At 38.4% G+C, this 16,532-nt stretch overlaps 1 protein-coding gene across 24 annotated transcripts in view; it reads left to right on the forward strand.

The window, feature by feature from the left end:
• The window catches only part of OXR1 (oxidation resistance 1), a 338,566-nt gene that overhangs the window by 201,370 nt on the left and 120,664 nt on the right, over nt 1-16,532 (forward strand). For all 24 annotated transcript variants that reach the window (XM_030266557.4, XM_072924916.1, XM_030266543.4 and 21 more), the window contains one exon: nt 6,723-6,919. In XM_030266557.4, coding sequence (XP_030122417.4) covers nt 6,723-6,919 — 197 coding nt within the window. The remainder of the gene's footprint in view (nt 1-6,722; nt 6,920-16,532) is intronic.

Raw genomic sequence — 16,532 nt, forward strand, 5'->3', positions numbered from 1 at the left:
CAATGTGTATAAAGGGAAAAAAAGGGTATTGTGTATACTTTCTCTAGTTGCTCCAATACATAATGGTGAGACTATAAAGCAAAATACAATATTGAAGTGCCTCTTTTTTCACATAGCTCTCATGCCTGCAATGTTTTCTTTGCTGGAGCTGGTCTCAGTGTTACATTGGTAATACGTACCTGCCATTGAATTGCTTTGTGGGCTGAGTAGGTGTGAATTCATTCCTAATCCTTTCCTATCGCCGCCCATGTGAACATCACGTTGTGTTTACTCTGTGCCGTCCAATGATCTCGTACGCTGCTCGCATTTTCTGAAAACTCTGCTGCATGATCAACACATTAAGGATCAGACTGAAGGGCTTTTCTGCAGGTTTTTGTTTGTTTAATGTGAGACATTGATTTAGCGCCGTCCTATGTTCTAGTTTGCTTTGTGGTGTTTGGTTTCTTTTCCTCTGCAATTCATAATGGCCGATTCAGATTTGAATTGCAAGTTTGTTGCATTCGGTTGCCTGCAGTACTTGGTAGTAGATAATTGGTGATGATACAAAAGATGGAGCATGCACTGAGTGGCTCTTTCCCTGTGAAAAACCTCCACCTTCCAGCAATCCCTGGCTCAGGGAATTTGTTTGCTGAAGTACCTGCATGCTTCGTAGCCTCTAATGGATGCTTTCTGCCTGACTCATGTCTTTCTTTTCTGTACCGAGTGATACTCCTGGCCTGTACAATTATTTCTGTCACATCAATTATATAGGAGTACTTAGCTGTGTTTGCTCCAAACATGTTGCTTGTCTTCCTTTGGTTCTTCTGCAATTTCTGTCGGTGTAAAACCGTTTGCCTCTCCCTTTCTGATTGCTGATGGCTGTAGAGATCCCTGGGCTGATTCCCTGCTGGTAATTCCTTCCCACAGTCTGGTTTGCCTTGCGCCATGAGGAACCAACTCATCATCATCACAGGTGTTTACTTCTGTGCCAGTCTAATTCTGCTATCTTTCTTTTGGGAGGGGATGGCCAGAGCCATAACCAGGTCATATTCAAGAGCGTTAAACAAAAGATTTTCTAGCAGCCCTCCATGGCATTGTCTCATGCTGCAGGCACGCAGCAGTGTCAGGTGGTAAGTGGAGCCTGACTGCGGACCAGAAGCCTTTTACTTGATCCCTCTGAATTGCCAAAGCAGTCAAAGAATGCCCCAACCATGTGCAAATGCAGATTTCAGTCCTGGCTGTGGAGGACATCCAATGTGTCCATAGGAGAATAAAATAACTCTCTTGGGAGCTCTCTGTGCAGACGTCAGGGGGTTAGGCCTTCTCCTGTGTTTAAGTTGTTGACCTTTGTAGTGTTGGGTTTAAAACAGAAGTTTGCCTGGTTTCTTGTTTCAAAATCAGTTAAAACCTAGCTGTCGACATCAGTTTGAATCACATTTCTTGCTACAAAGAAATAAAATTCATAACCAGTTCTTCTGAGTATTCAAAATTCCTAAATGCATCTCTGAATAGTAAACATCACTCTTCTAATGAAGGTTTTGCTTCTCCTATTAACTGTGTAATAAAATCTCTACAATAGTCACAAGGGGAACAGAGAGGGGTTTTTTTACTCAGTAGATAAGAATGAGCTAGGCTTTCCTCCAAATCTTTGTTGCAGTAAGGGATTTTTATTTAAAAATTTGCAAAGACTTAATTGTACAGATTCCCAGCTCCTGAGATGCTTCTTTTGGCTGTTCGTTTCTACCATAAATGGTTTCTGCTTTTTTTTTTTTTTTTCCTTTTGTTTCAGTCTAGACTTCTAGCCATGAAGGTTTCAGGTGCTTTCAAGATCTCTTTAGAAAGGAGTGCCTTATTTTTTTTGTCATCCAGCTTTACAAAAATGCAGTTTGACAATGTAATATTAAAAAAAAAAAAAAGCATGGATTTTGTTAGGAATGGAATAGGTTTGTGATAGTGAATGCCAGGAATGAAATCCTAATATTTACAAATTCTACAGCAGTTTCTGGGTAATTCACTAGCCCCAGGACTTCCTAGATGTATGGCCTACCAAGCACCTGATGACTTTTTTTTTTTTTTTTGAGGGAACTGGTAAGAAACTCTTCAAAGTGATCCATTCCTGGGAAGTGCTGCTGGGGAGCTCAGGGTGCCAGCTGGGCTGGAAGAGATAAAAACATCTGTCAGGTGGTTTCTAAGACACAGTAGAAAAACTTGCAGTTGTATACAGAGGAAGGACAGAGAAATAAAGGGCAGGTTCAACAGCTAGTCAGTGTATCTACCTACAGGGATGTCATATTACACAGCTTGGAGATGCAAATTCCTCCTGGATTAGCTGAATGAACAAACCCTCAGTGATTATTAACCAGAGGGTGCTGAGAGGCAGATTTGGGTTTTGGGCCTCTGCTCAGTAGATTAGAGCTACCAAGGCTGCAATGAAGGTTTTCAACAGCTGGAGTTACTGGGATGAGCAGCGTTATGTCCTAGGAAAATACAGTGAGATAGAAATGGAGAATGGGAGTTTAATGGCTTATTAGCAATTATGCAATTGAACAACATAACCAGGTGCATGAAAGGTGTGTTTGAACAGGGTTATGTCAACTTGTCAACAGCTGGTCCTTCAGAGTTATTCCATGTTAACTTCTCTGAACGAGCCACTTTTGCTAGGAACATGTCCGTGTCTTCTGACGTCCCAAGGAGAGCACAACCAAAACCCACAGAAGCTGACAGTAGCCAGAAGACAGCAGCAGTAACCAGCTCAGGGTTCCACATGTCCCAAAGGAGGCAGATTTTCTTAGTTTTGTTGCATGGTTTTCTTTCCCCTAGAGTTCCTATGGTTTAAGCACAGTTGCAGAAAAGGAAAGTTTTGCCCCTTCTACTTCAGATCTCAGTGAAGTCAGGACTTTGTCCTTGCTGTCAGACAAGCATTTCCCAGCCTCACCTGTCCTTGCAGCCATTGTTATCTGGCTGTCTGCTGGGAGGCTGCAGCAGCAGCATTTTGTGTCACACCAGGCAATATTAAAAGACCTGTGTTACCCATTGTTGAAAAGTTAGGTGAAAGCTTCTACAAAATACATAGAATAAAAGATAAAAGGTTTTGCCACAGTACTTCTTATAACTTTTATTTATTTTTCTACAAGCAGGCAACCTGAAACAAAGGAATAATGAGGAATGTGATCCCAAGGCATTTCATGTTCAGATTCTTTTCTGAAGAGGAATAAATAATTTCAGACCAATTGTGCAGCTATAATATATATTAGAAAACCCAAAAGTGCAAGACAAAGCTAGTAGTAAAGTAGGGCATTGGAGAAGGGTCAGGCTTATGGAGAATTCATTCTCTTGGCTTCAAAATAGATGCAGAACTCAGACTTACTTTCAAGACACGTGGTCTACTGAAGATACAGTTCAAAGACTGCAGTGTTTTTTTCAAACTATTTGCTAGCCATGGCTATATCAATATGCAATTAAGGTGGGCCAAAGGAAGATGCATTAGAGTAAACTGCTTGGTTTTTGTCAAGTCATTGCCATAAAATTGTGTCCTTGCTTGAACCTGTGTCCTACTCAGCTGACCCTGTCATTGCAGTCTGGATTAATTCAGATCCTGTATCTTTCTGTCTTTTCTGACAACAAAAGCTCTGTCACCATGGTCTCTCAAGAACAGTTTGACAATATTACATGCACTTGCTTGGCTGTCATGGTCCTGCTTTGTTAATTTTGGTACTTATTTCTTTGGAAGTCTTTCTTTTAAATTATTCTCAATTGCAAGAATAGATAATTTTTGACATTAATTTGCTACAGGCATTTCAACCAAGTCATTTATTAATCATAAGTCACTTGAAAAAGGCCATGTGAAAATTTTACTGTGCAGTTGACAGGTATTATTCCTTTATTCCTATGTGATGCTAGAAGAATAGACAGTGTATTTTTAATAACAATCTGATGTTCCCCACAGCGCAGTAGGCTATTTTATTAGCTACCTCCAGACAGCTTTATTAATTGGACTGTCCTTCAGACAGCCTTGGTGGTGAAGAATGTGTTCATAACACAGCTAAAAATATAAATCATAATAGTATTTTTCAATTTGTAAAATTTATTTCCACTCACCTGCTGTCTTCCTTTGGGGCAGAACATAGACTTGCATAATGCAGGACATATGTACCCTTATTGATCTGGAGGCCTCAGGATTATTATGGAAAGGTGGTGAACACTTTGCAGCCTCTTTGCCCACAGCTATCTTGCACAACCCAGAAGCAATACCCTGCAATCACAGTGAAAGCTGTGATCTGAGTTAGAGCATTACTTTTTAAAAACGAGTGATTTTCTTCTCAAAAGTAATCCTTTAAATCTTCAAAGGATTCTAGTGGTAAGGAATTGTAAAGAATTTTTATATCACCTGAGAGATGGTTTATTCAACAATGTAGAAGAATAACATTATGATGGAAATTAATTTTTGTATATGTTTTATATCTAAACAGTTAATAACACCATTTCACTGTAAATAATTCAATTAAATATTCCAGCCTTCATTTTAGGCAAATATATTTGACCAGCTGAAGGCTTAAAGCTAGAAGTATTCAAGACAAGGTCTCAGTTTCAGGAACATCAGTTCAGGCAAAAGAGCTTTCTTTTCTTCTCACACAGTGTTTACTCAGAGCATGCCCTGCCCATTCTTGATTTTATATGTATCAGTGCTCATAGTGCTGTTAGTTTATCCCGAGCTGTGTCTCCACTGACTCCATGTGCAGGTCAATTTACCAAGACCCTTAAAGTAAAGATAGTTTTATAACAGTGGCAAGTTCTTCCCATAGGGAAGAACTGTAGGGCTCTTTGAAGAGCAAGAGCTAATGTAAGCAGCTGGTTTATGTGGAGCACTAGTTGGTCATTTTCTCTCATAATGTCACTCTTATAAGTCATTAAAATAAGCTACTGGTGTTGCTGTCTGAACGCAGTGCAGAGTTAAACCAGAAACTGCCAAGGCTGGATGCTGCCTACCTCAGAACTTTCAATGAGTTCTGGAGTAATTAAGGACAAACCAAGAAATATAACTCCAAAGGTGCAGCGTCTAACTCAGAAAACCCATAAACCAGAACCTACTGGAGGATGGAAAGATATCCATTGATGGACTTGTTGGAGATATTTGTCTAGATGATGAAGTACAGCCTTTCTTATATGTAGGAGGGATAAATGTCCCTGTCAACCCAAACCTTTCGTTTGGAGTCATTGGAGCTGAGAACCACTTCTTCAAATGCAAGACACCCTGGACTAGTCCAGAAAAAGGTTCTAGTGAAAGTAGTCTTATTGGAGACATAGAGAACTTAATTTCTAGCTGCCAATTTTCTAACTTCTATTCCTTTCCCTGGACTAAGCAATACTCTGTATGAGTATAGTTATTTTGCCCTTATAGTGTAATCCATAATATTCTACATACACATTGATACATTAACATAACTTCCAGAGGCTGATCATGACCTGTGTATTTTCCAACCTATTTAGAGCAGTTGTTATTATTATGACAATATTTAATCAGTTAATACCTTGAACTAGAAGATTCAATTCTCAGTGGAGTAGTCCATGCTGTTTAATTGCAATACCTTGAGAAAATGTTTGAAAAATAAGGAAGCACAGAGTTAAGAGGAGGATGCTTAGCATTAAATTGTTAGCCTAATGAAATTATCCTCTAGCATTGCAGAACTTTATCATTTTACTTCACTTGCTTCAAAATTTCAGAGTTGTTATGATCCCTTCCACTCAAATCAGTATCTTACTGTGATGTCATAAACCTCTTTTATTTCCAGGATCCAATAATGTAGTCATTTTTTATATACATTTATAGAGACCTAATTTAAGAAAAGTATTGACAAAATCCAATGTGTATGCTGTGAACTTGATTGTAACAGGTAATTTGTCTCTATTCAATAACTTTAGCAGCATAGTAACCTCTATTTCACGTTACTAGAGATAGCAGAGACATCAGAACTATGGTGAATCAGTGATGGGGGTGTACTCACCCCACTCCAAAGTAGGGTTTGAGAGTTAGTTAAGTCTTTCCCTCAGAACTTTGATAACATGTCTAGATCTGAGGAGGAGCTGAGTGTGATAGTGTCATTCGCCTCCACTTTAAAAAGGGTTTTGACAATGTCTCAGAATATACTTTTGCACAAGTTGTGATGTTATGTCTGGATGTGTGTGCAACTAGACGGGTAAAAAACTAGTTTGATGACTGGGCCCAGAGAATAATGGTTGATAATTCATACAGTACCTGTCTGCCAGTAATGAGTTAAACACTAATTTCTTCTGCAGAACAGATAATTTATTTTCCTGCTATTGCAGTGCAAAAATGATACCTGGGGTTAGTGGATTCTTGAGAAACAATGTATAGAAAATATTGCAGAATTGAAAATGCAGTTGTAGGGCTACATCTGAATTAAGAAGATCATACATCAATTATTTTCTCTCAAGGTTTTCAGCGACTTTGTGCAAATTATTTAATTTATTTGTACTCACCTCCTCTGTGGAAAATTAAGCCAAGCAATTTAATGGTAGGGTAATGGTGGGCAGCTTGGCTTGGAAATAGATTAGTGATCCTTCAAGCAGCTCTGCAGGGCTGATCTGAGGGCAGTTTGCTATTTGCAGCTACATGGGAGATGGATGTGCTGTAACTGATTTAGCAGAACCTGAAAGGGGAAATAAACATAATCTAGGTATAGAATGATGATTAGTAATACTCTACTGTTTTAAATTGCCTTTAGGTTAAAGAAAAAGTCCCAGTCGGTGGATATTAGTGGGCCAGGATGCAACCCAGTGGCAGCTGAAGCTCAGACACCTCAGCCCAGCAAACCTTTACCTGCCACGCAGGCGGCGCCTTCCGAGGAGGAACAGGACAACACCACAAACACCCAAAGGCGCAACCCAAGGAGGAGTGACTTGAAGAGATATTACACCATTGGTGAGTTTGCTTTCACAGGAAAAAATCAAATATGCTTTTTTACAAAAGCAGGGTCTGTTTATTTGTGGTTTATTTCTTTTGCTTTTAATTGCGGCTGGCTACTAAGTTTACAAATGCTCACAGTGAGCAGTAAGTTGTCATATCTTAATGCTTAATGCTGGTGTCAAATTACTCTGAAGAGTTAACCTGCTTTATTTACCTGAATTCTTTCTTACTTTTTTTTTTTTTTCCCATAAGAAGATGTATTGAAGTAGGCATAAAAACAATTTTGAAAGGGATGCTTTAGGAAAAACGTTATTCTTACAATGGATTGCATTAGAATTTCAGCAGAGATTGTTTAGAAGGTTCCTGATTATGAAGGATTTCCAGTTTGGAGAGGGAGGAGGCATACTGACTGTAAAGCATTTTTTATAGGTCTTATCGTTATCTTTCATTGAATATTTTGGTTTTCTGGATTTTTCATCTGGAATGTCAGCATCTGCATGAGTCTTTAAAACCATCTTAGGCACCCTGGAATATGTTTTGTAGCCTGTTTCCCCATAAATAATGTTGAGATTGTGCTTGACTCCTTTTGGCAAGGTTGGAAGGGATTACAGCGGTCATCTGGTCTGATCTCCCTGCTCAAGCAGGCTCATCCCAGAGCACATGGCACAAGATTGTGTCCAGATGGCTCTTGAATATCTCCAGTGAGGGAGACTCCACAACCTCTCTGTTCTAGTGCACAGTCACCTGCACAGTAAAGAAGTTCTTCCTCATATTCAGGTAGAACTTCCCATGCATCTGTTTCTGCTCATTGCCTCTTGTCCTGTTGCTTGGCAATAGTTTGTGAGCTGTTGAATTATTGCAGTATAATGTGATTGTTTCTCCTGCTCCAACGGAACTATTTACTTATCTTTCTCTTGTCTAAAAGATCAAGAAAAATGTGTTTCCTTAGACACCTTTCACTGTGTTATGTCTGATCCCTTGAAACTGGCTGTCATTTTAAGTTATGTTGCTTTTAAAAAAGGAAACTGCATTAGCAATCTACCCATTTTAGTAATGAAGTCTGTATTTTAAGTGGTGAGTGACTGTATGTGTTTGCATTTTGTGACGCCCAAAAATTTTACTCTGTGGTGTTTTTTTCTCCTATTTTCTTCAAATGATCTTACAGGAATGTCAAAGATAAACCAAGATTGCTTTATACAAGAAGCAGGATTTGGAATGTAGGGTAGGTTTCATAAGAGTAGAAAGTAGAAATCCACCACATCAGCAAAATTAGTTCTAAATCTAATTCAGTATTAAGATGTATTATTACCAATTTGACCATAGTTGAATATTTCTGTGAACACCGAAAACACAGTCTGCATATGGAACTACACATTAAGATTTGGGTTTATCAACTGTTAAATTTGTCTCACTGCAGTTTCTTTTGGGACTCTTCACACAGTCTTTATATTGTGAACTCCAATCTACATGTGCTTTGAGTGATCATAGGGTCTGAGCCCTAGTTGCTCAGGATGTAACCTCTGTGCTGAAGTAATAAAACGTTGCTCATACATTTGAATAATTTGTTTGGATACTGTGCAGCACTTATTTGACAGACTTGCTGACTGGAAAAGGCCTCTGAAGGTTGCATAGTCTGGTGTCCTGTTTAAAGCAGGACCTCAGCCAGCACCAGTGAGAACAGCCAAGGCTTTGTCTTGCTGAGTTTTGCCAGTCTCCAGGGGTGGATACTCCACTGCCTCTCTGCCTGTCATGCTGGAACATGGACAGTGTGTCCACAGACAGCAGCAGTCGTGGGCAACTTGCCCATAAACAGATGCTGACATTAGGGAACAACAGTTGCAGACCCTAGGGAAGTATGAGGGGAACAGACTACAGAAAGTGGCCAAACTTGCATGTTTTTTCCAAATATCATCTTCTGTTATACTTTTAGTGTATTGGGAGAGTACAGAGCCATCTGGACTGACCCACTATGGGAGAGGTGTTGGTTTTCCCTTCTTATACACACAGCCTTGTCTATGGGACTTGTCTAAATCACAGAGATTAAGTTGCTAGTGCCAGTATTACTGCATAGTGCATTCTGTCTGACTTTTGCTGACAGGCAAATTAAAGAGACCAGAATTGCTCTGTATCTTCTCAAAGTTTGATAGTACACGTTTCTGATGACTGTTAAAATGACTGGTTTAATCTTGGACAGCACAGTACTGTCACCAGATGAGCATGTTTACTGTACTGAGTTGCTCCAATATTGATTATATGGTTTTGGTAACCTGAAAGAATAATTATCTTATTAGAACATATGTTTATTTATGACCTATATCGCCCTCTTGTCTTAAAAGAAATTTTCTGTGACTTCACTCTGAGACTTCTGTGTCTCAAAAATAATTTCTGATAGTTAAAATATAATCAAATAATTTGTTACTTTCTGAGGATGAATGTACTGACATACCTGTAACAGACCCTTACTCTAAACTAGAAGAAAAACCCTCAGATTCCTGTGATGTTTTGTGTGTGATTGGCTGTTATATAGCATAAACAAACACACTAGATCTGTGGCCGACTTAATAAAATTGCACGGAGGTTTACCTTGTTTTGCCCTTGTTTTGCCCTTGTTTTCATGTTGTTCCACTAAAAGTAACCTGTGTTCAAGATCAAGTAAATGGATTAAGAAAATATGTTAGAAAAGTAATGTTCTCAGCTGACTTTTTTCTTTTATTTTAAAATTAGTATTCTGTTACATTAACCTTAGAACAAATTGGCAAATGACAGTGTTTATGGCAGTGAGTAACTGAGCTTGAGCTCAGTGCCAAATGTGTTTTGTGTTACTCCCTTGCTCTTTAAGAATTTATTTTAAGTAATTATCGTGATGTGTAAAGTACTTTATAGATATGACAACTGACTTCCAGTACATTAAAAAAAGTATCACATCTATGTTTAGACTTGTGCATATAGACAGTTTGTGCTTTAAAATGGATCTGTCAGCATCACATTGTCTATTGAATGAAAACTTACTTCAGGGCCTAGATGGATTTGTTAATATCTGCCCATTTTATTAAATAGCTATGCGACTTATGATTATGTGTAAGAAATATGTAACCAGTTTTACTTTATCAATTCATGGGAAGCTTTAAAAAAATCAAAGTTATTTTAAAAATGTGGGGTTTTTTTGATTTGGCTATGCAGGAAGCACTTCAGAGATCTTTCTATAAACTAGACTCAGCTTTGCAGAGATGTGGGTATTTACCTTGCACAAGTATTCTTTGCAGAAGAAATTGTAGCAGCTTGTGTATGCTTACAGCTACTGTGAGTAGGCACAGGCAATTGTCTAAGAGATTGTGTTTCTAAAGGCTCTCTAGCATCAGAATATTTTTAAAAATTTGTTGTGCCACCTTATGTGCACACATATTTACCCAGACCTTCCAAAACTGATTGAGTAATGAGGAAGGAATGTCTGGTAATTCCAAGAAATTTTAAAATTTCATCAGCACTGCTCCTACTTTAGACAGCTATAAACAAGTTACCTATTTTGTATTTCATCTTTCCCACAGATTATTCAGGCACTTTCCAAACTTAGTGAGTCTAGTTGCACTTTTTAAAAGTGGGGGGAAAGTAGGTAAGAAAGAGAAGAACTGATAGGAATAGGCAATGGGGAACAAGTTGTATGCTTGGTTGAAATGAAATAAAAAATGGAGAGTCAGTGACAGGGATAAATACCTCTTCCATATGGCAGGCTCAGCAGGCAGGAAGGCTCCAGCACCTCCAGTGCTGAACTGGTGTGAAGAAATTGAGTGGGAACCTCTAGATTAATAAGATGAGTGTAGGAAAAACAGTCTGCATGGTGGGCTGGATGAAGTTTTTTGGAGAACTCTAGAAGCAGCACCCAAGATATTTAAAAATAAAAACCTAAAATTAGACTTTTGAGATGCTTCAGGCACTTAAAAATTTAGGCCACTTATTTCTGAAGTGCTTTTTGTTAAGCAACTCCCTCAAAAGAGAAAACGAAGGTGCCTAGGTCTTCAGAACTCTGAAAAAGGGGCTGGAATATTAAACAATGGAGAATGATTTGGATAACCTGAATTCAAAGCAGTAAGGCTGTATCAGCTTAATGCCCTGTCCAACTACAAGAGCTACAGCCATTCTGAGGTGGCTGCATCAAAGCTGTGCTGTTTGTAGGAGCCAGCTGAGAGGTTGTAGGACTGTACAGTATGCTGCCTCAGGATATACTTTTAGCAATTGATTAAGGTGAATGAAGTAGTTAATTTTACCCTGCAGAGACATTTGAGGTGTATACTCAGCTGTGCAAGCCTGGTGTATCGTGCTTAGATACCTCTAAGAGGACATACCCAGTGGATTGCCCACCTCATAACCCTGGTTTTGTAGATGTAAAGGCCTCCTTTTTTTCTACTGCCATTAAAATAAAACTGCAGCACTGCTATAGACTAAATACATTATTTAAAAATAAGAAGGTTGCATAAAATTATATTTTTGATCAGGCAAAAGCAATGATGAAAAAGGAAAAAGAAGTTTATACTAGAAAATATTATAGTACAGTATTGGTGGGGAGATGAGGAATGCAGGTTTGGTTCATTTAATTTGGAAGACAACTATCAACTGCCTCAGGAGACATCTTTTGTTGGTACAATCTCTGTCATCAGTGGAAGATGTTGCTGCTACAACTACACACACTTAGTAGTTTAGACAGAATGCCTAAGTATGTCTATGTTCACATAATATGCAGCATGAGGACACTTGGGAAATACTAATTGCCAAAGTTCCCCTCCCTAGAGTGGTCCATTTTAAAACATGTTTATTTCATATTCCACTTGTTAGGGAAAAAAAAAGAAAAAAAGAGAGAGGAAAAAAAGAAACCAGCCTTTTCTCCTTCATACCCTTTGCAAATGAGGTCAGTAGAATTCTTAACAGAGAAAATACTTTCTGCTAGCTTAATCTTGCCATATTAATACTCTGAATTAACTAATATAAAATCAGTGTGAAAGTGAAATTAAGCTTTTGGGATAAGCAAATCTGAATAAATACATATTAATTGACTAAGTTTCCAAAACAATTGTCTAGTAGCTAATGCTAAAGTGATAACTTGGAAAAGACTGATTTTCATGTGGGCTCCTAATCTTGTTTGTAAGAGCCAAAGTTTCAGTGGGTAGTTGTTGCTTCAAATTTAGCTGGGATTAATTTAGTCATAGAATCACAGAATGTTTTGGATTGAAAGGGACCTTAAAGTTAATCTAGTTCCAACTCTTTTGCCATAGGCAGAGGCACCTTAACACCAGACAGGGTTTCTGAAAGCCCCATCCAGCCTGGCCTGAAAGCCCCATCCAGCCTGGCCTTGAATACTTCCAGGGATGGGGTGTCCACACCTTCTCTGGGTAATCTGTGCCAATGCCTCACCATGCTTGCAGTGAAGAATTCTCTCTAGTATCTAAACGTCTTTTAGTGTAAAGCCTTGTCCTATCACTACATGACCATGCCAAAAGTCCCTCTCCATCCTTCTTGTAAGCTCCCTTCAGGTACTGGGAAGTTGCTGTAAGATTTCCCTGGAGCCTTTTATTTTCCAAGGCTGAACAACCCCAACTGTCCCAGTTTGTCTCCATAGGAGAGGTGCTCCAGCCCTGGTGTCTCTCCTTTGGACTCTCTCCAGCAGGTCCCAGAGCTACTGAAACACTAGTCAAGGAGGAGTCTCAGAGAGTGGAGCAGAGAGTGACAGAATCACCTTCCCTGACCTTCTGGCCAAACTGCTTGTGGTGAGGCCCAGGATACCTTTGGCTTTCTGGGCTGCGAGTGCACATTGCTGGGCCATGTTGAGCTCCTTGTCAACCAGCACCCCCAAGTCACTACTAATAATTTAGTACTTCTAAATGTAATGATGTGGAAAGAAGACAGATATTGCAAAGAATTTAATGTGTATAAGTTATATGTTAAGTATAAGTGTATAAGTTCATTTAATGCATGTAAGTTCATTTAATGCATATAACTCATTACAGGAATTATTACTAATGCACAAAGCTGTATGAAACAGTATTTATAAAGTGAGAGTATAATAGAGACAATTTTATGGGGAAACCTAAAACATAATATTTCTTTAAAGTGATTAATAAATCCATTCTTCTTGTTATGAAAGGAAGAACTAAATGAAAAGTGAACAGCAATTATTTAGTAGATACAATTTTAGTAGATATCTAACCTTTGTGATATATGCTTTCCAGTGAGTCTGTTTAAGCATAGCTGTTATAATGATTTGGAAACATAAATAAATATCATATTGTTTAGATATGGAGTAGATTCATTTTCTTGCTGTTTGCATACATTCCAGTTTGATTCTATAAAAATATTACTTAAAAAAAAGTCAGAAATATCTGTTTAAATGTGAATTCATACACATTTGTTACTAAATTTATATGGTGTCACAGAATCTGCTAATATAAAATTAATGTGTGGTGTTAATATCAGTTCAAATGGTGATTTCATATCTCAGAGATCTCTCACCCTGCTGGAGCTATTGGAGCTGCTGTGAGAGAGCTAGTCAGACATTACAGTGAATCTGCTATTGGACTCAAAACTGGAAAAGGACAGCATTGACCCACCCAAAAAGCTTATTTACAATCAAGTTGGGAGTTTTATGGAGTTAACCTTATGGGACTACCAGCTATTGTAGGAACTCTTTAAAAACAGAGTTAGGGGGTGGCCTCTTACCTTCTCCTCTAACATAAGCATAAAATTTTTTTGAAAGACCAACATTGTGATTTGTGATACTCTTGTTTTCAGTGTGCAAATATGTTCCTGCTCTGCAAGATTTTATTTGAGATGCTCTAGAAAGATACTATTTTTTTTAGAAGACATCTGATATTTGGTGTATTTACTAGAGAGGTTTTCCTGCAAAGAATACTTTGCTTTCTTTCCAAATAACATTCTTATCATTTGGCCATCAAATATATTTGCTTCCACTCTTTTGCATAATTGAATGTGGTTCCTTTTTGTAGTGGCTCCAAAATTACTTTCGTTATTTGTTGCTGATACTACCAAAGCACATAACATACATAGGTATATTAGCTGTTAGATAACTGGTGGAGTTTGATGCAGTAGGTGCTGTAAATTTCAGCTTCATCTTCTCCCTTTTGGAGAAGGACAGATGGGAGATGGAGCTTCCAACTCTATCTCAGAGGATCCAGATGCTTCTTGGACACATTTGCAGAGTTTGACTCTGTCCCATTCACTCCGCTTATAATTTCTTTATTGAACACTCAGTACTTTTTGAAAAATATCATTCTGACTTCCTTCTTTCAAATATATTTTCAGAAACTTTTAGAGGAGGAGGCTATTTTCCTAGTGCCTCATTACCTGTTTGTGAGTGATAAGGAAAGGGAAATAATTTGTGGAATGTGTGAATAATAAGGAAAGTATCTCTCATAGCAACAGTAACTATGCAAAATCCTTACTCATTCAACCTTTCTGAAGATTTTTATTAGTGATTCAGATCACATAGCTACTCTGGATGAGCAAGCAAGCATTTATTCATGTCTTTGTTTTTCTGGTTTTTAGTATTTCAAGCTTGGAGCCATTACAAGCCAGTTTTTAATGTTGCCTCCTTCTTTTGTCCTTTACAGATATTCTGCATATCCTTTGAATATAAATTAGTTCTGAGCTATAGATACAGCATCCACCAAAAAAGTGATGCTCATTAATGTCCTTTCATCTCAGTATTTCCCTTTTCTTAGCATCTGGTTTTGGTTTTAATCATATAGAATACTATCGTATCATCTGCTGAGTCATTTTGGGAAAAAAATATTTCAGGATTTTCTAATTTTCTTGTTTTACGTCAGGATAAAGATGAAATCTTTTATGCTTCTGTAGGCAAGCTACCCAGTTTGCAGGATCAGCTAATCATGTGTACTCTTGGGATACTAAAATTTGAATCTCTGGGGGAAGAAAAAAAAAAAGTGATGTGACCCATAAGCTCTCAGCTGTTAGAGGTTGCATCACCCTCAGTCTCTCTCTCATTCGAGGTTTTCTGTAGAAGAGCAAAATGACTGGAAAAAAGGACACAATTTCTAACATAGTGTGCCTTGAGAACCAGTCTTTTGAGTACTGGGGAAAAGCAAAGTCTTCCTCCTAGCAGTGCAAGAACAAAGAAGGAAAATGCTGATTCAGCGCTGAAATAGCTGGGTGAGGTAGTGATAGCAGAGGCAGATAAGACTGAGGCTTTTGAATTTGGGGACATAGTACTGGGAGAACAATTATTACTGGTAGTGGAAAAGGGCTAAGTCAGCGATTCCGAGAAAAATCTTGATCCGTAGGAGTTGATGGGATCCATTGGAATTCACAGTAAGGGTGCTGAAGGAACTACTGAGGTCATTGTGAGGTTCTCATTGTTGAAAAGTTATGGAGATCATAGGAGGTGCACGACATTTTGGAAAAGGCAAGTGCTAGATTCCTTTTCAAAAGGGGCCAGAAGGATTTTCCAGGGCTGGTCCACAGGCTTCAGCTTCACTTCCATTGGTCATTGTCTTCCAGAGCAGCCCTGTGTCCATGCTGGGGCACTGTGGCCTAAGTGGTTGGACTACTTCATGGCTGGAAAAAACTCTAAAGACAGCTGTCACCAAGGTCATCAGGGCCATGTGAGGAACAATGGAGGGAGCTGGAGAAGGGACACATTGAGGGCCACCTTACAGAAGCCTGTTGCTGTCTGCAAACCTGTAATCTTCTCTTTGCAGTGGTGCAAGGCAGGACAATGGCACATGGCCAGCCTAGAGAGTGAAATATAAGAGGCTTAGACTTAATATAAGGAAAAAACTTTTTTCTCCGGTGCATGAGAATTTACAAAGAGGCTGTGCAGTCTCTATCTTTAGAGGTTTTTAAGAGCCAACAACTCAATTTTTATGAGTAAAAGGAATGTTAGCACACCAAAGTACCTGTTATGATGATTCATATTTTATTCATTCTGAAATCAAGTGCAATTTTTCATATAGCTCAATAATTCTGTATAGCTAAAAATGCACTAAAATTGATTATAAAAATTTGTTGTATTTTATTTTTAAAATAAAGTTTAAGGTAGCTGAATTTTTCTGATTCTCCACTCACAGGAAAAAAAATAGAAGCAAAAGAATTTTTAAAAGGTCTTAAAATATCATGGAAGATCTCTTGGTCTCTTGTGATATTTCTGTTTTAGTGATTGTTTCACTTGTCTGTATATATATAATGAAAGCTATGATTTTGGGGCATTATTCAGAAACTCAGCTTTATTGATGGTGTCAAATGTCCCCATATATTTTTTGCTTATTCCCTTAAACTTCCTTGAAACCCATAAAAAGCATTCAGAGATGTGGGGTAGGGGGGTGGAAAAAGACATGGAAAGGATCAAACCACAAATACTGCTGGTAACCTGTTTGCAAAGTGACTTCCTGACTTAGAAGCTAACACTGAGATGGTAAATGATGTTATTGAGTTTCCTTGCATACAGCATATATGTGAGCATGAAATCTAAGATCAAAATCTGATCTTATTTATTGTAGAATAAGTACACTGAAACCGAAGTCAGTCTGGAATGAAGTGACCAAGTCCAGCTGTGCAGGGACGCTGATCCTGAGGCGTGACCCAGCTCAGTCTCCACCACCAGATG

The sequence above is a fragment of the Taeniopygia guttata genome, chromosome 2, assembly GCF_048771995.1.
Source record: "Taeniopygia guttata chromosome 2, bTaeGut7.mat, whole genome shotgun sequence".
Classification (NCBI taxonomy): domain Eukaryota; kingdom Metazoa; phylum Chordata; class Aves; order Passeriformes; family Estrildidae; genus Taeniopygia; species Taeniopygia guttata.